The sequence below is a fragment of the Camelina sativa genome, chromosome 3 (assembly GCF_000633955.1).
Source record: "Camelina sativa cultivar DH55 chromosome 3, Cs, whole genome shotgun sequence".
Classification (NCBI taxonomy): Eukaryota; Viridiplantae; Streptophyta; class Magnoliopsida; order Brassicales; family Brassicaceae; genus Camelina; species Camelina sativa.
The window spans coordinates 5,335,263-5,357,047 of NC_025687.1; the positions used below are offsets into that span (position 1 = coordinate 5,335,263).

Sequence of the window (21,785 nt, forward strand, 5' to 3'; positions counted from 1 at the left end):
ATATTCTTGAACCATAACCGGTTTCGGTTTGGAATTCCCACGAACATGGGGAATTCCCCTGTTTCCGCTTTGGTTCTTGCGGACAACAATCTCGGAGGGTGCATACCGGGAAGTATTGGTCAAATGGGGAAGACACTCAACGAGCTTATCCTCTCCAACGATAACTTAACCGGTTGTTTACCTCCTCAAATCGGAAACCTCAAGAAAGTGACAGTTTTCGACATCAGTTCAAACAGTCTACAAGGTCCGTTACCATCTAGCATCGGAAACATGAAGAGCTTAGAAGAGCTTCACGTGGCTAACAATGGCTTCGCAGGAATCATTCCTACAAGTATCTGCCAGCTTACTAACCTTGAGAACTTTACTTACTCCTCTAACTTCTTCACCGGTCGTCCCCCGGTATGCGCAACTGGTTCGTTAGTAGACGCTGTGGTGAACGGCTCCATGAACTGTATCATAGGTTTGGCTAGTCAAAGATCGGCTAAGCAGTGCTCATCTCTGCTTGCTCGTCCTGTTGATTGCAGTAAGTTTGGATGTTTCAACATCTTTTCTCCACCACCACCCACGTTCAAGATGGCACCCCAGTTCCGGACACTTCCTCCACCGGTTTACGTGTACTCATCGCCCCCACCACCGTCATCCAAAATGTCGCCTAGTGTCAGAGCATACTCTCCCCCACCACCACCGTCGTCCAAGATGTCGCCAACCGTCAGAGCATACTCTGCACCACCGCCTCCTTATTCCAAAATGTCACCTACCGTTCGAGCTTACTCTCCACCACCGCCTTACGTATACTCATCACCGCCACCGCCTTACGTATACTCATCTCCTCCACCGCCACCGCCTTACGTATACTCATCACCGCCACCGCCTTACGTATACTCATCTCCACCCCCGCCTCCCCCAAGTCCACCCCCACCGTGTCCTGAATCGTCTCCGCCACCGCCTGTTGTATACTACGCACCCGTGACACAAAGCCCGCCACCACCATCACCGGTATACTACCCACCAGTAACACAAAGCCCGCCACCACTATCACCGGTATACTACGCACCCGTGACACAAAGCCCGCCACCACCATCACCGGTATACTACCCACCAGTAACACAAAGCCCGCCACCGCCATCGCCGGTATACTACCCACCAGTAACACAAAGCCCGCCACCGCCATCGCCTGTATACTATCCGTCGGAAACACAAAGCCCGCCACCACCATCGCCTGTATACTATCCGTCGGAAACACCAAGTCCTCCACCCCCGTCACCAATATACTATCCATCAGAAACACCAAGTCCTCCACCACCAACTGAGTACTACTATTCACCAAGCCAGTCTCCGCCACCAGCAAAGGGATGTAACGAAGGCCATCCACCACAAGCATCACCGAGTACTACTTACGAACCAACTCCTGAATATTCATACACATCATCACCACCACCGTCTCCTCTTTCCTACCCGGAAACGTCTCTTCCACCGATTCCAAGTGTCTCGTATGATGCGTCTCCTCCTTCTCCTCCGTCTTACTACTAGTTTTCAAACCCCATTGAGTAAAAAAATGCATTCTGGCCTTATGATTAACGACTACTCACAATTACATTCTTTTGGCTGCGAGACTTTAATTTGTGTGTTTTGTTGATTTTTAAAGAAAAAAAAGACATTTCAGTTATTTTTCTTTCCATATATATTTTTTCTCTTCTTTTGGATATTTTGTCATCTTTTTTTCCCCCCTAACACAGCTGCATTAGCAGCATTGGAGAGTATATAGATTTCACTTCAAAGTTCATCTCTGTATCTGTTATTAAAATGTTCTGTATAAACAATAATGATAAACATTAAAATTTTCTTATCTCAAAACTAAAATTGAATTATTTAGGTGAAAACTGTCATCTTTGTATTTTTTTATAGTATATGACGTCAACTTCTCAGTCATCATCTTAAGAACGGCAGCTTAAAAAAATCTAAACGCTACCTACTACTTGGAAATAACTGTCCTCTCTTTTATCTATTCGCTACTGAGAGATTTGGGAATTTAGCTTGGGAAACTTCGCCGGAGAATCATACGTCGTCGTTTTTTAGTGTTTTTATTCGTCCTGTCCATGGCGTTGTTGAAGTCCTTTATCGATGTTGGTCCAGACTCACACTTCCCTATCCAGAATCTCCCTTATGGTGTATTCAAGCCGGAATCGAACTCCACTCCTCGTCCTGCCGTCGCTATCGGCGATTTGGTCCTCGACCTCTCCGCGATTGCCGAAGCTGGGCTTTTCGATGGTCCGATCCTTAAGGACGCTGATTGCTTCCTTCAGGTTCGGTTTCTCGATTCCTATTAACTCGGATTACTAATTTACTATGACTCCTAGGAACTGATATTTTCTCAAGTCTGCTCAATGGTTAAGTTGGTTAGTAGCTCTGTAATTGCGTCACCGACCAAGTATTCACTGTATTATCCAATCCCGTTTAGCTTGATATATTCGGATGTTCTACTAAATTGCTCGTTGCTTCAATTGGTCCACTTTGAGCTTTTTGAGTTTTGAACTTTTGCCAACCATGATTGCTGGGTTTGATGTGATTTTTACCTTCTTTTATGATCTGATGGTTATAGTTTATTGCTCACACTAAGCTACATGAGTGGTGTAGGGTTATGTTATTTATAAGGATCAGGTTCTGTTCATGGTCTAGTCTATTTCTGTTGTTGTTAATGTTTTAAGTTTCTGTGGTCTGTGTTTACAGCCTAATTTGAATAAGTTCTTGGCCATGGGACGGCCTGCGTGGAAGGAAGCACGCTCTACGCTTCAAAGAATCTTGTCATGTAAGCTCTGTTTGATCCTATTGATTCTTGTAAATTATGCAGAGTTTGTTATTTGGCTTTTAAGGTTTTGGTTTTGGTATGTTTTGATGCAGCTAATGAACCCATCTTACGAGATAATGATGTTTTGAGGAGAAAGTCATTCTATGAGATGGTTAGTACTTAAAAAAAATTTGTTCCTGAAACAGGCGGAGATGAGATTGTTTGAAGCTATTTTACTAATTGTGTCTTTGTTTGGTACGGATTTTGTAGAGTAAAGTAGAAATGATTGTTCCTATGGTGATTGGGGACTATACAGACTTCTTTGCATCTATGCATCACGCGAAGAACTGCGGACTTATGTTTCGTGGACCTCAAAATGCGATAAACCCAAATTGGTGCGTTTATATTACTTTTGAGCTGAGAGTTTCTTCATGTAATGGTCAAGTGACTCTGCAAATTTTACATGACATGACCATGTTTTCCAGGTTTCGTCTTCCTATTGCGTATCATGGAAGGGCATCATCTATTGTCATCTCTGGGACCGACATTATTCGACCAAGGTTAGGAAATTGTGTGTTTGTTATCTGTTTTCTTGGTTCTAATACTGAGAATGGTTGTTAAGGATTCACATGTCATATTCGAAGTCATGCATTATGTAAGGTTTTATGCTTTGACAAGAAAAATAGTTCTTAATTTGTTAGAGATTTTGTAAGATATTCTTACACTGAAACTGATTTGGAAAATTAATACTGAAATGCTAATTCCAGTTTTATTTGTTCTTGTTTTTAATTCTTCCAGAGGTCAGGGCCATCCACAAGGAAACTCTGTCCCATATTTTGGACCATCTCAGAAAGTTGATTTTGAGCTTGAAATGGTAAGCATCCGATGCCTCAGTTTGTGTGGATTTGCTTAAGAAACATTCAGTTGATGCTATTTGGTGTTAGTTTAGCATTACACCATTGACATATCTCTTTTATCACATGATATTCAGGCTGCTGTGGTTGGTCCAGGAAATGAATTGGGAAAGCCCATTGACGTGAATAATGCAGCGGATCATATATTTGGTCTAGTACTGATGAATGACTGGAGTGGTACTTACTTCGTTATAGTATTCTTTGAGTTATCTTTAACTTGACCGTGCATGACCTGCTTTATGAAATGTTTGTTGTTATAGCTAGGGATATTCAGGCGTGGGAGTATGTGCCTCTTGGGCCTTTCCTAGGGAAGAGTTTTGGTAAGAACTTAGTAATCAAGATTGATATTTGGCTTCAAAACGTCGGTTTCATTTATACTAGTTGGAGTATTTGAGCAAGGAACTTCAGCCAATGTTGATTTGTTGTGTTGTAGGGACTACTGTATCCCCTTGGATTGTTACCTTAGATGCGCTTGAGCCTTTCGGTGTTCAAGCTCCCAAGCAGGTTGGTACTCGGCATCACATTCTTTTTGTGCCATGCAATCAATTGATTCTCTAATCTAAGATAATGGTTGCAGGATCCACCTCCATTGCCATATTTGGATGAGAAAGATTCTATAAATTATGACATCTCTTTGGAGGTAGCATCGTGGAGTTTAATATTTTTCATTTTCACTATCAACTACAAATTATGGTGGATTAAATAAAAAGTAAATATCATGCTTCTCCGCTTGTAGGTTCAACTGAAACCTTCTGGCAAAGATGATTCTTGTGTAGTGACAAAGAGCAACTTCCAAAACTTGTGAGTTCCTCCTCTATAGTCTCTTATCTAGTTCTCCATATAATTGACACAGTATGATTCCAACTCTTTTTAACTTTTCTTGACAGATACTGGACCATAACGCAGCAGCTAGCACACCATACCGTTAATGGTTGCAATTTAAGGCCTGGTGATCTCCTTGGAACCGGAACCATAAGCGGACCGGTAAACTCTTTCAAACTGGTTCTCTCCTCATGCGACGACTAAAAACATAACAAGGACATTTGTTTCTTGATTCTTAACGCAGGAGCCAGATTCATATGGGTGCCTACTTGAGTTAACCTGGAACGGACAGAAACCTTTATCACTCAACGGAACAACTCAGACATTTCTCCAAGACGGTGACGAGGTGACCTTCTCAGGTTTATGCAAGGTAAAAAAGACTATAGGCTAACTAACAAAAAAAAAAAAGGCTAACTAACACAAGTTTAGTTTTGTTTATGTCCCAACAATTCCAAATAATTGTGAACGTGTGTATGACATTTTGGTTAACACTTGTTAATCAAACTACGGCGATGATTAAACTGGTGCAGGGAGATGGCTACAATGTCGGATTTGGAACATGCACTGGGAAAATTGTACCTTCACTCCCTTGATCTACTCTCGCCGGTAAACGTACCTTTTATCACATTAATAACTATTTTCCTTATAACCCTGAATTATTAATATTTAGACCACAATAATAATTAATTAGTTCATTTTTTTCACTTTATTTGCAGGAATTATGGTGAAAAGAAAGATTTCCATAATCACGATTACGCACTTGGGTTATGAATATGATGATTAAGTAGATAACCCCATCCGACTGATAATAAAATCATCTCGATATTGGTGTAATATGTTATTGAATCTTTGATAAAGAAACACAACGGAATAATAATAACTTTCTACATAAAAGCGATTAGTAACGGTCGGTCACAAAAACTTTGAATAATTGGTCTTTTACTTACTAGTGACTAGTGAGTGAGTTTATATTATCTCACATTCACGAGTTATATATGACTACATGAGTCACAATAACGACCACCGTCAGAAAAATTCTCATCCATATCAAAAACAGGAAAAAAAAAAATGAGAAGTTCAAAAAATTTCTCATCGTCGACAACAACCACCACCATTATCCACACTTTTTATAATGACCATAATACCCCTCCAGCTCCATCAACCAAACAAATTCCGATCGAAACTCCAACACCGGCGGCGAAATCCACCGCCCAGACTAACTCCTCCTCCGCCGCAGCAGCAGCAGCGAGGATCCAGTCTGGCTACCGTTCTCACAGGATCCGAAACCTATACAAGACAATCTCATCCGTCAATCGAGAAGCGAATCGTGTACAGAGCATGATCCAACGGCAAGACACGGTAGACGCCATTAGAACCGACGAGAAGGAACGTCTAAGGATGAACGAGATTCTGATGTCTCTGCTTCTGAGACTCGACTCGGTACCTGGTTTAGATCCGTCGATCAGAGAAGCTCGGAGGAAAGTGAGTCGCAAGATCGTAGGGATGCAGGAAATACTCGATTCGATCTCGGAGACCAAAGACGAAATTCAGTGGTGGAACTACAACGATATCGGAGGAGTTGACGGCGGTCAAGGCGGCGGCGCGTGGCCTATGTATTGGGAAGAAGCTGTGGAGGAGGAGATGTGTAGAGAGAAAGGCGGTGAGGAAATGGAGAGGTTCTGTGCTCAGTATTTGGGTTTCAGATGTTTCCAGAGATTTCTCAGAGAATGACCACGGTTAAAAAATTTAATCCGGTGTGTCGCGGTGTACGATTAGAGCATCTTTCTCTTTTTTTTTTTTAAATCTGTTTTTACTTTTTACTCTGTTTATGTTGATAAAATCACAAACGAATTATATCTTTTTGTATGTATGTGAACTGGAATTCGCGCCGTCTTGCATCCACGAAAACGTCGCGTAGTTTCTAAATAAAGTCATGGATCATAGGAGAATTTGGGCCCATATTATTGCTAAGAAGAAATCGGGTTAGTAGTAACACTAAAAAATTCAATAAACTCACGTAAGTATGTGATTAGTGAATAGTACTAATTATATATGAACTGTACGGATTAATCAACATGTATAACATATATAAAGGTTAAACTACAAAAGATCCAGCAGTTGATACATTATTATTACTTCCAAGTTCCAAACATCAAGAGGAGATTAATTAAAAAAAGTCGATTGTTACGTGTTTCTTAAGCCGCACAACTACACTTACACCTGGAAACGCAGCGTTTACACTCGAACAGCGAGGGCTTGGCCGTGGTGTCGCAACCACACGTGGTGGTGCATTTCCTCTGATTCACACCTCCCCAAAGGCAACGAGCCATGCATCGGAGCACCGGCACGCACTTAGGACAAACGTAATTCATTTGCTCCGCCATGCATGTCTTGCAGCTGTTTCGTGACGGCGGATGACGGCAGACACTACCGGAGTCGGTGGCGGCGGTGTCTCTCGAAATCGATAGCAGGATTATGAGGAAGATGAGAGAAGAGAAGAGGCTTTGAAACTTGTAGGTCTTCTTCATGTTGGAATTTGTTTTCGGTTTGTGAGAGAAAGAGAGTTGAAATTAGTATCTTCTTTGAGAATGATATTGGCTTTATTTATATAGAGGTTTTATACGAAAATAGTGCTGTAATCTATTGGTTACTTGGTTAGGTTATGTTATCTAGTGACTTCCACAAGAGTTAAATACGAGATTGATAGTGCTGTGCACCAAGGATGCATTTAAGTGAGGCATTCATTAAATGTTCTTGAAGTGTACAATTTCCTTAAATGAGTTCTTGATCAATCTCTTTTTTTTTTCAACCATTTTTAAAATATTTTCTGTAACACAGAAATATAGTAGAAAAATGTGTTTGACAGAAATCTATAATCCATAACGATGGCGTAGTCAATTTATTTTACAGCAAATAAAATCATGTTATATTATTCTTGCATCTTGAAAACAAAGTATAATTCAATCGATCTCTAGCTAGTTTGCAATATTAAATATAACCCGAGAAAGGTAACTTACAGAAAACCAAACAAATTGTCTATATCAAGTGAGATCACGAATCATCAAAAAAAAAAGAAAAAACTAGGCGAAGAACTCTATGAGCAAATATTAAATTATGACAGAATTTGAATTAGAGAGAAAATAATATGTAGAAAAATGATGTATATATACATTTTTCTCTTCTTCCAGTAATTAAATTATGTGATAGATCACACCCAATTCTTGCGAATGTCGAAGTTGTAGTTGTTCTCCAAGTAGCACTTATTATCGTCATCGACGAACTGAAAATTGTTAGAAAGACAATAATAATTCCCTTTATATTTGAGCAATCTAACAAATTACGGTAAACTGATGTTTTTCTTAAACTCTTTTTTTTTTTTTTCATTACTATCTCTTTTAAGTTGTAACTATTAAAATAACGAAAATGCAATACGTCCTCAGTCTAGTATATTCAAAACTGTTAGTTATTAGAGTTTCGGTACCTTAGATTTAACGGAATAGGAGCCTCTAACAAGCAAACCAGAGGGGGCAGTTTCCTCAAACATGACATGATTGTAAGGTTCCGCCTGTGGACTAAACGTCCCTAGCATCTCCTTTCTACTATACACTGTGTTCTCCACAAAGAGTTAAAAGAGAAAACATTAGAGAAAGGCTTCTAATTTAAAGTTTGTGTAATTGTGGAAAAAGAATGTGTAAAAGGTAAAATACCCTTAATTCCGGTCTTCCAGATTGTGTTGCTGTACCGTAGGCCGGACACAATGTTGTTGGTGACACGGAAAGTAAATACAAGACTGTACTTAGCGCCTTCTTTGAGAGTGAACCATGGTCCTTTCGAAGTCGGTTTTCCGTTTTCCGGGATCGTTAGTACCATGTCCTCTCTTTCCGGTGACCTAAGTGTTAAGGTCAATATCTTTACCACCGGATCCGGAGTCTCTGCATTTACATTTTGTGTTACTCTATCAAAACATATACATGTATCTACAATTTCTTTGAAAAACAACATTCATTGTGGGCTAGTGAACTCTAGAAAAACAATAACTCTTATCTGTATATCTAAGTATAAAAAAGTGACACATTATTTTCTTGTAATATCTCACGAAGATAATATTCTTATATGCTTATTTGACGTAAAAAAAAAATGGTTACTTGGTCTAGTCTTATCTTACGTTAATTCACTTGATGGCAATTAAAGGAGGCAAGAGATATATGGAATTTGGGATGGACTAATTAAAGTTTGTACTCATTGGAAATTCTTTAACAGGATTCATCTGCTATGATATAAACCGGGTATTTACCTCCGACCTCCTCAAGATCTACGCTGCCTAGAAGTTGCTCCTTCCATCTCCTCAAGCTTTCATCATCCTAAACATTTTTTTTTAATTGTAGAAAAGTGATTAGATTGTCGTTGAGATATGAAAACCAAAATCACCCATTATTATATAGCCAAAATGCAATCGAGGTTTATGAAACCATGATAACATGACACTATGAGAGATCAAAACCTTGTCTTTCTCGAGCTGTTCTTTGAGAGCGATCATGGGACCAAGATCAAGTTTCTTGTCTTCCTCTTCCTCTTCGTCGTCATCATCAGTCGGACATATAGAGCTATGGCTGTTTTTCCTGCTTAGCCCTTGTCCCTTTGGCTCTTCTGAAGACCCTTCAGCTTTATTCTCTTCATCTTTCAAACCCATGTTTGCTTTCCTGATCTCTATTCGGTCTCTGATATAATTCGGCTCCTATAAATTCTCTATACGGTTACTTTGGATATGATTTCCTGGAGATGGTTATGCAACGTAACTGACGAGGATGCAACAAAAACAATTCAAGAAAGGGAGACAACTAAAAGACTTAAAAAAAAGAGAATAAAGAGTCTAATTATAGGATTTGTTTTTCGTCAAAAAGAATGAGAAGAAAGTAACAAAGAAGAGAAATATTGAGAATTATAAGACAACGAGAGAGCTAGGGAGAAAGATTTGGTGTATTTGTTTGAGGAATGTTTAAATATGGATTTGGGAAGAAAAAGTCATGTGGTGATCCTTATAACTAAGACTTGTAGTCTTCCCGTTCACAGGATTTCATTTTTCCTAAATAGTATAATTTGTACAATATAATTAACTAAATGTACATGCATGCATGCATGTAACTCGATATACGTATTCACGTCTCATATACATGTATTTTTCATCGAGACTAAATACAATGAAATTATCAAAAAAAAATATAACTTAAATCGTTTAGAAAAAGTATTTTAATTAACACTATTTTGTCAATAAGAAAAAGTTTTTGTGTAATTGTGTTATAATTGGAAAACATGTACGAGACAAAGATCTTTATCTATAAAATATATAACTGTTGATAAAATATATAACTACACCATGTTATTACGAGTCTTTAGAAATATGTTGTATTTTGAGTCCATATTCAAGTTTTTTTATAATAATTAGGAAGAAGTTAGTAGAACTTCTGGAAACTTCTTAAGGAGGAAGACGCATGTTTCATGTCTAAGACACAGCGGCAGGAAAAGATTGGTCTAAACTCAGAGGTAATGGAGGAGACTTATCGCTTTGCTCTATGTAATTATTTTGTTATAAACCATCATGAGACAACTAGCGAACCTCATAAGTCGTAGCGATGGAGAGGTATTGGTCTAAAAATCAGGGGTATTAAAGAGAGAGGGGAGAATTTATCAGTTTAGTTAAGCCTCTCAAGCCCAAAGTCTAATGGTATGAGAACTTTACATCCATGATCCACCACTTAGTTGTCACAATATTGTATATAGCATAAAAATGACATCAGGTATAAACGTATAGTCTAAAAATATACTATATAATTTTGTGTTTTTTTTGGCTATTGTTCGAGCAAAATCGGACCTTTTCAGATTGACACTTGTAAATACCCTATTATAAAGGTTCATCACCGTCAAGTTGCAAATGCCAACTAATTTGGCGACGAAGAGATTCCCTTTCTCTAAGATAAACCTTACAATATGAATCTTCTACCATCAGATTTAAATCTTCTTTTTAAAATCAACGGTGTAAAACCAAACGTTAGAGAAAATATATTCTACAGACACATATCCTTCACTTTGTCCAGCTTTAACGTTACACATGTTCAAGACATGGGACGTTTATCATAATTGGGACACCAAAAGTGAATTGTTTGCAACTTTCGTTTCAGATCGACATCATAACTATTTATCAATTACGTCGAACAAAAGTATCTATTAATTAAACTCGAGAAGGAAGGGATATATATGTGTATTTCCTTTTTTTTTTCATACCTCTGAATTTTGGTGATGTCAGTGCAATAGGGGTGATAGATGCATTATTTATGTTAAGATTATACTGTAGATTTCTATAACTGATCGATATGTCCCTCGGTGTTGACTTATACCTAAGATATCTAACTCTTTTTCTCCCTATTTCTACCTAAAAATTCCAATTTTGTAACATCATCCTTTATGCATTATTGGTGTTTAGTTAATTTTCGGACAAATATACACAATCAATGGGACCATGGCATGGGGGTCCAGGGGGTCATCTTAGCCGTCCAACCCTTTTTACCAGCTTTTCTGCTGGCCATTCTTTACAGATTGTGATGACTGATGAGTACGTGGCCTGTTGCCTGTATCTTAGCTTTTTCTTCGGGAAAAAAAAAAACAAAATCATAATCACAATTTGCTCTTCTTATATATTTCCACAAGTAAAAGTAATAAACCCAAATATTGACGACAAAAAAAGAAGAAGTAAACCTTAAATATATATTGTTTTCAAGGTTCTCTAAGACCTAAACATTATCTATTGGCTTAGAACTAATTAATAACTGTTACTGCTTGTTGATGCCAGCAACAACGAACATATATAATACCTAATTAGAGAAAAAAAATAATGGTAGGAATGTGAATATCATATAAAATGAACTTCCGGGTTCTACAAAAAGAGTTTGACCTAAGACTTGTAATCTTGCCAATAAAAGAAAAAAGAATAAAATTATTAGAGAAAACATCAATCACACAATTTGTTTTTTACCAGCATCAATATGCTTTACATAACTAATCAATCTTTCTAACTGAATGAAAAAAAAAATTGTAACGTTAATTATATTTCATACAATCATCTAAAATCATAAAATCAATCAATCTTTATTTAGTTAAAAGTAAACTGATGTACAAGGGTCCACATTCATGACGAATCCTACCTGGCTCACACTCACACGGGCCCGCTTTAACTTGTAGCCACGTCATCCTAGTCAATATAGTACCAAAATTAAAATAGAGCAGTAGTACTAAATATGTGAAAATTTGAACACGCAAATTTCGGATTCTATTTTATTCATAAAAAAAATACTTTTGATTTTTCAAAATTTGTTTGACTCTAATAGTAGAGATTGCATTCACTTTGGCAGACAATAATCAATTTCAATTCGTTAAACCTGATCAAAATGTTGAAAAGATAATCATTATATATATACACTGATACACACAGTTTTAGCAAGTTCTTTAAACCTTTAATTTGACCCAAAAAAAAAAAAGCAAGTTCTTTAAACCTGTTTCTTTCGTGGCATGTGATGTAATGTGAAAAATCAAACAAATTGATGGTAGGAAAAATCAAAAATTTTAAAATAAGTCGAAATCGCAAATGATTAGAGCTAGGTTGAATACGCAGAGAGGTGAATGTGACCTCTAAATTTTATGCTGTAGAATTCAAACGTTACAGTACCTAGTGAAAAGATCATTTAATGGTAGCTTAATAGCTTTAACTGATGGGATTTCTAAAAGAGGTCAACTTTCACATGAGATGTTGTAACGTTCAGTTTAATTGAAAGTTCAACGTTAATAGCATGAAAGGTTTGTTGTAACGTTCACTGAGATCGCGCAGAAGAAGAAAACAACAATAAACTTCTCAAGAAATTCTATTGCTCTCTTCTTTTTTTTTGTAAATTAAAGTTGAATTTCTTAGTTGAAAATTGATTAAAGATTTTTTTTTCTAATTACAACTTGATAATTAATGGTTAAGTGATGATGTTCTATACCTATGTGGCATGAGGTGTATAATGGTACAATTTGTTTTTATATAAGCAAAAAATGATTCTTTCATGTGCCATACTCATTATCACGATTCTTTATTGACATTAAATTGTAGACAAGCTAAAAAAAAAACTAATAATTTATACATACTTTTGTTCGCAAACATTATTGTAAATCATTTGCTTCTACTATAAATACCTCATCTCTTGATCAAATCTCTTCACTCACCAAAGCATCACATACACTTTCTTCTCCCCTTCTTATAATTGTCAATATATTTCTCCTCTTTAGCTTCTTCATCTCGAGATGGCCACCGTTGAGGTATTGTCTTTATATATTGTTTCTTAAGTCAGATTATAAATCTATATCTGTACGTCATTATCTTTGTTCATGTCTAGATTTGATTAATGATCATATTGTTTACGCTGATATAAAACGGCGATGGCATACAGATTTTTTTCGTTTAATAAAGGTGTGTTTTCGCTTACAGGTTGAACAAGTGACTCCAGCAGCAGTAGAGAATGTTGAGGTACCAACAAAGACAGTGGAGGAGCCAGTGGTGACCAAACAGCCTGAAGAATCCGTCACCGCCGTGACGGAAGAAGAAACCGAAGCACCAGTCGTAGAAACGAGCAAAGAAGTCGTTGTGGAAGAGGCAGAGAAGAAAGATGATGAAACAGAGAAGAAAACAGAGGAGGAAGAAGTGAAGACAGAGGTGATCACGGAAGCCCCGGCAGTTGTAGAGGAGGAGAAGAAAACAGAGGAGGTGACAGAGACTCCGGCGGTTGTGGAGGAGGTGACGGAGACTCCGGCGGTTGTGGAGGAGGAGAAACCGACTGAAGTTGCGGCTGCTGAGGAAGTCGTCGTCGAGAAGGCCGAGGAGTGAGTTGAAGGAAAAAGCTATATGACCTATTTTGGGTCTCATCCCATTTTCTATTTTAATTTATTTAATCAAAATCTCATAACTATGTATTTTCTTTCGTTTGTTATTATAATGAAATCAGATGTTTGGGTTTTTTTATATAATTACAACCTTAAAACCTTAAAACATGGTAGATAGAAAACCATTTGCGTTTGCGTTTACATGCAAAAAATACATTTAGAGGGGTATTAACTAATATTTTAGAAGATTTTAGAGTATTCTGAAAATCACTTGTTATTCATTTGATGATTTTTAATAATCTTCTAAAATCTTATGTTATTCAATTTGGAATCTATGTAAAATCATTTAAAATATTTTATAATCTCTTGTTATTCAATTAATGATTTACAAAACTTATTTAAAATATACTGTTATTCAAAATATCACAAATTTTTTTAAAAATGTTCTTTTGAATGATTTTACAAGACTTTTGTTTGTTTTTTAGTTATAAAATATGAGTATCAAAATCATAGCTATAAGGTGGAATTGTTGAGGATTTTTTTTTTGTAAAAAAAAAACCAGTTATCACAACACAACCAACAACTGATGCATCATCTCTTTCTCTCTCTCAAAACCGTAATCGATCGAATCATCGTAACTTCTCCTTCTGCAATCGATTGAATCTAATGGTCAATAGTTCTTTGAAGAATCATCAAGGTACGTTTTCCTGATGCTCCGTACAATCCTCCGATTCGTTAGATTTGGGGATTTTAAATGTGGTTGGATCACTTAGCTCAATGGTGGTTGGTGAGTTCGGTGTTAGGTGAATGAAGAAGCTCTGTTTCTTCCTCTTCTACTTCTAATTTGCGCTTGAAGCAATCAAATTAGGGATATCTTTTTTTTTTTTTTTGAACAAAGATTGGGGTTTGGGGATAACAATGTTGTCTTCTACTTCTTTCTCCTTCGAGCAACCTCGAGTAATAACCTGTAAAGGTAAACAAAAAAGGGTTTTTTGTTTTTGTCGTAGTTTATGAAAGATTATATTTTTTGATTGGGTAGTTCTTGTAGCAGTGGTGGCATGGTGTCTTGGTGAGCCATTAGTTATGGAGGAAGTTGTAGTGAGTCCACCTCAACCTCTTGAGATCAGGATTAAGTGGTTTGTACATCTCTCTGTCGTAGTGACCTCTCTGCTTGGGAGTCTCAGGTTTGTGTTTCTTTGCTAATAACATCTTTTCAATTTGGCTTAAGAGTCTCTGATGAAGTCTTCATTTTTTGGTACAGTCTCTTTTGCTACAAATTTTTGGTCATGAAGCTGCAGGGTAAGTTGCTTTTGTTCATAATATCATTTTTTAAAAAGATTATGTAAACATAGGAGCATTGGACATCTTTCTTTCCTACTTATTAAGCTGCATTGGACATCTTTGTTTCCTCCCATCTACGTTTCTGCATTTTAGTCAAACCCTACGAAGGTTCTGTTTGATTTTTTATTGTTCATCTACTGTTTTATTTTTATGTCAAAAGTAGAAGTTAACTGCTACGATATGCTGTCGAAGAAACTAACGTTGATCAAAGAAATGATGAACAAGAAGAACAACTTCATGGTACTAAAGAACAACAAAGAGTGCTCACTAATACATGGAGAGCAAATATAGTTGTAAGCATGTGGACTGATGCTATGAATATGGGGTCATGATGCATTACTATGACTATGCTTTATTTTTAGATTGTTTCATTTCCTTTGTTGGGTAATTTTTTTTTCTTTTCTCTTTTTTGGTTCTTGTCTAGAAACGTAAAAATCTTGTTTTCTTTTCTTTGTTTTGAAAACGACTTGCAACCTAGTGGTTCAGTGTCTTTTTTTGTTCAATGAAACGTAAAATTACGAGAGGTCAACTATTAGAGCAATCTGAGAAAGGACAAGCTTCAAAGAATGGGATAATTAACTAGTACATGCGGTCTAGTAGGAACAAGCGTTGCAACATACTCCTCCATGTTTTCAAGGTAATCTAAACTTGTGCGCAAACTAGTTTCAACGGTTCTCATAGATTTCTCCTCCAAGTTGTATTCGCATAGTTTTATTTCACTTTCACGTGTCCTCACCTTTACAAGCAACAATCCTGCCTGGTTTACCACAGCTCCTAGCCACATAGTAGATTCAAGAGTACGCAACGACCAGAAGAAATTTTCACCCACCAGGATTCCCTCAGGGTTCACACGGTTGAAGCCAAAAAAAATCCTCCATGGGAAATCAATCACGTGGCCAACAAACAACCAATAGAAATAACGTACTTAGGGCAAATTCTGTGTTACGTAATAGTTATATTATGGTATAGATTTTTTTTTTTGGTGTTATAAAATATTTTTAAAATCATTCAAAGTTTACTAAAATCTCATAGAATCTAATAGAATATCATATAATCACATTTTATTTTCCTTTTTTTTTTAAAGAATAACTCTAAAACACAATCAAATCTCCTAAAATCTTTCAGAATTCTAAAATTTTAAAATCCAACCAAATCCTAAGAATATCAAGTTTAACACCCCCTCTTACGTGATACAACATTATTCAGTTTTTTCCCCCCATAAAATATACAAGTGCCTTAAGCGTTTTCGTTGCAATTAGCAATGGAAATCTCTTAAGATGTGCTAGTATAAGTTTGTGATTTTATTTGGCATTTTTCACATTAATTATAAACGTTACCAACTAGGAATCTAATAAATAAAATTTATTGTTTCTATTTAATTTCATCAAGATGAGTAAGATAATTTCAAAAAGGTCAATGATGGAATCTTGAATGCAAACGACCTGATATTTTTGGTTTTAGTATATGAATCAAAAAAAGTTACCTTAATAATAATTTTGTGAATTTACCAAAAGATTTTTGGTTTTTAATCTATATATAATCTCCGTGGTGCGAGCATGCAAATAAATTGATATTTTTTTCTAACAAGGAAATTCGAATTCGTCGTGAATTTGATACACATTAATCCCTTTCGAAAGTTACGATTACAATAAAACTCGACAAATGCATTGTGATTGTTCCCTTCTTATAATTATGCTTCTGAGGGTATTCGAATATGTCATATGTGTATCTGACAATTTTGGAAAAGAACATAATTTTATAACCGTAGCGAGTATTTTCTCGCAACCATTCGCCTCTACAGACGTCGACAAAGCTACTCTTTTACTTGAAGCTTTTCAAAGCGGAGGCATACTTACAAAAAATAGCAGTAGAATCAGTGAAAGTCTATATAATGCGTTATTGTAGATGTCACATAGACAAAAGATGATGATACCGTTTATAGAATTCACTTGGTGGTGTTGGTTTTATATATTTGGGCCTACTTTAGTCGGTCTGCGAGATCTGTAGGCAAATAATGTTTTATGGGCTAAGCCCACCTTCGCATTTTCATGGAATTTTTTCTATCAGAATTGTGATAAGAAAACGGAATTTGTCATAGATTAATCATTAATGTAAGTAAAAGTAAATTAGTTACAAACCGGTTGCAATTAGGCTATACAAATCTAATTTACTATATGTTGCAATTAGGCATGGGCATATGGGTGTTCGGGTCGGGTTTAGGATAATTCGGGTTCGGGTTTACTAATATAGAATCCGAACATATGTTCATATAATTTTGGGTCGTGTTCAGGTTCGGTTCATATCGAGTTCGGGTTATTTGGGTATTGATTTTAATAAACTTGTAATGTATCCAAAATATATTCGGTTATGGATAGTACATAATCGAACATATCCAAAGTACCCACAAAAACCTGAAATGTACCCACAAAACCCAAATGGCGTGTACTCTTAAATTAAAATATGTAAACATTTCACGGTATAATAGCTTGTTCTAAGTTAAAGTCGATTGGCGTGTACTCTTAAATTAAAATATGTAAACATTTCACGGTATAATAGCTTGTTCTAAGTTAAAGTCGATTGGCGTGTACTCTTAAATTAAAATATGTAAACATTTCACGGTATAATAGCTTGTTCTAAGTTAAAGTCGATTGGCGTGTACTCTTAAATCTCTGGTTCTATATTACACTAAATAAGAAATTGAAATCATACTATAAATTAATCAAGAGCGTTTCAGACATAAAACAATCAATAATTAAAAAAAAAGAGGAGAATGAAGATTACAATCGATCGAGTTCTAGCTGCTATGAACGGAGAACCCAAAGATGAGGCTAACGGCGGAATTAAGTTTTGGAGATTCAATTTGAAAGTTTTGGTTTATAAAAGCCAAATATTCTTGAGATCGGACAAAAATTGGCAACTTCAGCATGTTTATGCAAAGTAAAGAAGATTCACACGGATTCAAGGAGAGGAGAATAAGGCAAACAGATATATGGCAATATATGTGATATCATGTATGTATAAATGTGTTCGGGTATAAATAGTTACTCACGGGTTTTCGGGTTCGGTTCGGGTGATACCCGATACTTGTGGGTATTTCAGAATGAAGACCGATCGGTTATTTTAACAGAAACGGTTCGGGTCGAGTTCAGGTATTTTGGGTCGGGTTCGGTTCGGTTCCTTGTGTTCGGTTTATTTGCCCATGCCTAGTTGCAATATATGATGTAAATAAATCCTAAATTAATTTTAATATGATCTTATTCATTTGAGTAATACATAAAACCGGTTACTACAGATCTTAGACCATTACGTTTGTTATTACAGATGTGAGAAATTTATCTATAGACACAAAAGACACACATTTTAGTAGTTCAACAAAAGTGTGCTAAGCCTATATATACACAGTCATGAGATCTTATGCTATCGCAGACAACAAATGATCATATTCAAAGCATATCAACAAAGTTTGTAATTTCACAACTCAATACTTAAAAGATTCAAATCTGTTAGCAATAATGAAATCACTGCAAAAATCTGATAAAAATGTACGTTGCAAAAACTTTGCTTCAATATATCCATTACTTTGTTTTTGGATTTTAGCCCATGCATGATACAATATGATGTTCATGATTCAAATCAAAAGATGGAGATTGCTTCTACTGTTTCATGCTTATAATTAATCGATATCCCCATTATAAATAATTTTGGCGATATTCGTTGAACTAAGAGTAAGAAGAAAACAAAGAGAGTTCACGGGCTCAATATGCATCCACCGAATTTACAATTACTCCTTAGGGACCATCCAACTCTGAAATGACACGCAATACACCGTGACAGCAAACTGTGATGACACAAACTCACAAAGTGTAATTAACTTCCTCTGTTTTTTATAAACATTTCTGTATGTTTCATTTGTTAATTAGTTATTGGAGTGATCGTGAAAGGAATCTCTATTCCTTAGCATTTTCTGACTCTACGAACTAGCATCGTATGTTGCTTACCACAGATAACGTTGAGATTATTAGTACGTATGCATATAGTATTTATTTGTATCAACGATAACAAATGATAACTGTTCCATTTTTTCTTTTAGTTTTCTAATGTTAAGATGATAACTTTCGTTCGTACAAAGAATGGACTAATATGCATAAATGTCCCAGTCATATATATATATATATATACAATGATTTTCTCTTTCGAAATGCATGTGGTTTGAGACCATACGTGATCTTGTATCTTTCAACTTTTTTTATTGAAGTGGTTTCTAGTTTCTACTTGCTACTTGCTACTATCCCGAAAAGACGAAACAAAACAAAAACACACCTTTATGTTCGTTCCTTCCTTCCATGTGACGACCAAAAGAGATCTTATAACTTTTTTGGTTAATGAGGTCTTATAACTTACTCTTCAATATTTCCCTCACTAGATTCTTTATTCACGGAAAAGAATTTCTTTGTTAATAGTTAGATCTTATATATGATCAAGATTTGGGCAATCTTGTATATGTTTTTTATTTATATTTTAATAAAATCTTGAATATGTTATAACTGAAGTCATCTCCTTTTAACTTCAAATACTATACACGATTAAACACGATATATACTCCTTAATTTGGTGTATCATTACGTTTGATTTTGTCATTTTCTTCACATTTTGTAGCCCTATTTCATCCGATAAACGATCACTATCCTAAAGAGCATTCAAGATTTATCGAAATAATCCCAAACGTGTTATCATGTTATTTTTATCATCATTAATTGCATGTATGCTGAAAACTATTTTCTATTATATATATGCACAATAAACTCACGAATTCGGCTAAATTAGGTTTTGGAAAAAAAAAAGAGAGGGTGAAATTTTGTGTACATTGATAATATATACACGTATTTTAAACATTTCATCTTGATTTTTCGAACGCTAGATAAAAAGTGGGATTTGCTGAAATGCCTAGCTAATAAATAATAATATAAATATATTATGATCGATCCTATGGCTTTTCTTATTATCCCCTTTGTTTACACTACATTTTTGTTTTCGGACCAACGAGAAAGAAAATATTTGAAAAAGAAGAAAATACTCATTAATCCTAAGTGTTTGCTTAAACCATCTAGTGTACGTCTTTCCTAGAAATGTTTATGGATTAAGCAACCAATCTATGGACACCAGATAACTTATGTTTTTTTTTTTGTTCAGCTAAAGATAAAAACCAGTGAATTAATCCCTTTCCCCGCTGTCAAAACACATTAATTTGTTTTATACACACTAAATTTTCTCCCCTCCACACGTCAAAACACATGTGGTTATATATAGGAGTATATATATTGGCGGTATTTGTTTGTTTATGTTTGGGCATCTATATTAATATTGGCCATATAAATGTGTAATGCGGTTAATGCCTTCACATGAAGACAATAGTAATAAGGACGCAACATTTTAAAGACTGATCAAGACGTCAGGCCCGAGAGCACAGTGTGAGACAGATGTCTACTAAGAGTCTAAGATCTTTCCTTGTACCTGTGGCTCAAAATAAGTCGCCGTACTCTATTAAGAAATTATTAAATTTTCAAGTGAATTGCATTGCAAATTTTTGTAGGGAAGAGATACTATACATAACAGCAAACTGATAACTATAATTTTTTCTACCATTGATACTTAAAAAAAGTTATAATTTTGTTTGTAGAGTTGACACATATGTACTGTACGTAACGTATTTTAGTAAGTTTTGATAGTTTTCTTGTAATTATCTTTCTGTAAGGTGTTTTGTGAAGGATTCATTCGCTATATCTATTAGTAAAACTTATTCTATTGCATGCTTATATAAAAGGATCCGACATGATATATCTATACCACAATTGATATTATTTCTATTTTGACGAACTTTATCTCTCACTATGTATATATTATTCTTATTAATCTTATCTTTGATGTGTATATTTGAGATTTTAAATTAAAGATTTCCGTGACTCACCATTTCTTACAGTAGCCTTTTATTTTTTATTGAGTGGAGACATAACAATGTTTTTTTTTTTAATATTCTAGAAGTCTTATATATGTAGTTGCCACAATTTTCAGAGATTTATTCTACCAGAAATAAACTGGTTAGAAATGTACTCTCATATACTAAGATTAACTTTATTCCAAACAATTTTCAGAAAATTTAATGTTTTATTAATTCATAGAATCGCAATACGAACCAATACATCAATATCCCCAATAAGAGTAATAGGAAACAATGAAAATGTAATTCTTAAGTCTTACGGACCACACAGACAGAGACATAAAAGACTCCAGTGAACACCATAATTAACAAGAAGAATAGAAGAAACCACATATTAAGATATATAAAGACACAATAATAAGAGTACATTGATTCACCTTGTCTCTTTAAAAACAAGAAGATAAAATATACATATAAAAGCGTTTAAATTATATATCANCGCTATATCTATTAGTAAAACTTATTCTATTGCATGCTTATATAAAAGGATCCGACATGATATATCTATACCACAATTGATATTATTTCTATTTTGACGAACTTTATCTCTCACTATGTATATATTATTCTTATTAATCTTATCTTTGATGTGTATATTTGAGATTTTAAATTAAAGATTTCCGTGACTCACCATTTCTTACAGTAGCCTTTTATTTTTTATTGAGTGGAGACATAACAATGTTTTTTTTTTTAATATTCTAGAAGTCTTATATATGTAGTTGCCACAATTTTCAGAGATTTATTCTACCAGAAATAAACTGGTTAGAAATGTACTCTCATATACTAAGATTAACTTTATTCCAAACAATTTTCAGAAAATTTAATGTTTTATTAATTCATAGAATCGCAATACGAACCAATACATCAATATCCCCAATAAGAGTAATAGGAAACAATGAAAATGTAATTCTTAAGTCTTACGGACCACACAGACAGAGACATAAAAGACTCCAGTGAACACCATAATTAACAAGAAGAATAGAAGAAACCACATATTAAGATATATAAAGACACAATAATA

General features: G+C 35.3%; 7 protein-coding genes across 7 annotated transcripts in view; 4 read left to right on the forward strand and 3 right to left on the reverse strand.

Annotated features, from left to right (window-relative positions):
* Positions 46-1,530, forward strand: LOC104778685 (leucine-rich repeat extensin-like protein 1). Its single transcript, XM_010503132.1, has one exon. The coding sequence runs from the start codon at positions 46-48 to the stop codon at positions 1,528-1,530; it is 1,485 nt and encodes a 494-aa protein (XP_010501434.1).
* On the forward strand, positions 1,942-5,426 carry LOC109124697 (fumarylacetoacetase-like). Its single transcript, XM_010495353.2, has 15 exons — positions 1,942-2,303; positions 2,728-2,806; positions 2,899-2,957; positions 3,056-3,180; positions 3,271-3,345; positions 3,584-3,659; positions 3,777-3,876; positions 3,960-4,019; positions 4,133-4,203; positions 4,277-4,339; positions 4,436-4,500; positions 4,587-4,683; positions 4,766-4,891; positions 5,052-5,127; positions 5,238-5,426. Exons 1-14 carry the CDS (start codon positions 2,097-2,099, stop codon positions 5,112-5,114), a joined length of 1,266 nt encoding a protein of 421 aa, XP_010493655.1. The 5' UTR covers positions 1,942-2,096; the 3' UTR covers positions 5,115-5,127; positions 5,238-5,426.
* On the forward strand, positions 5,550-6,470 carry LOC104770894 (BAG family molecular chaperone regulator 5, mitochondrial). The gene has a single exon (XM_010495365.1). The coding sequence runs from the start codon at positions 5,590-5,592 to the stop codon at positions 6,250-6,252; it is 663 nt and encodes a 220-aa protein (XP_010493667.1). The 5' UTR covers positions 5,550-5,589; the 3' UTR covers positions 6,253-6,470.
* On the reverse strand, positions 6,580-7,183 carry LOC104770901. The gene has a single exon (XM_010495372.2). The coding sequence runs from the start codon at positions 7,047-7,049 to the stop codon at positions 6,717-6,719; it is 333 nt and encodes a 110-aa protein (XP_010493674.1). The 5' UTR covers positions 7,050-7,183; the 3' UTR covers positions 6,580-6,716.
* LOC104770908 (rho GDP-dissociation inhibitor 1-like) lies at positions 7,503-9,466 on the reverse strand. Its single transcript, XM_010495384.1, has 5 exons — positions 9,023-9,466; positions 8,816-8,882; positions 8,229-8,453; positions 8,003-8,127; positions 7,503-7,801 (listed from the first exon to the last, which is right to left on the reverse strand). Exons 1-5 carry the CDS (start codon positions 9,209-9,211, stop codon positions 7,730-7,732), a joined length of 678 nt encoding a protein of 225 aa, XP_010493686.1. The 5' UTR covers positions 9,212-9,466; the 3' UTR covers positions 7,503-7,729.
* Positions 12,750-13,566, forward strand: LOC104770918 (KNR4/SMI1 homolog). The gene is made up of 2 exons (XM_010495394.2): positions 12,750-12,867; positions 13,037-13,566. The coding sequence occupies exons 1-2, from the start codon at positions 12,853-12,855 to the stop codon at positions 13,430-13,432; spliced, it is 411 nt and encodes a 136-aa protein (XP_010493696.1). The 5' UTR covers positions 12,750-12,852; the 3' UTR covers positions 13,433-13,566.
* The window catches only part of LOC104770936 (14 kDa proline-rich protein DC2.15-like), a 3,969-nt gene continuing 3,095 nt past the window's right edge, over positions 20,912-21,785 (reverse strand). The window contains exon 2 of the mRNA XM_019243411.1: positions 20,912-21,198. The gene's annotated coding sequence lies outside the window, so the exon portion shown is untranslated. The remainder of the gene's footprint in view (positions 21,199-21,785) is intronic.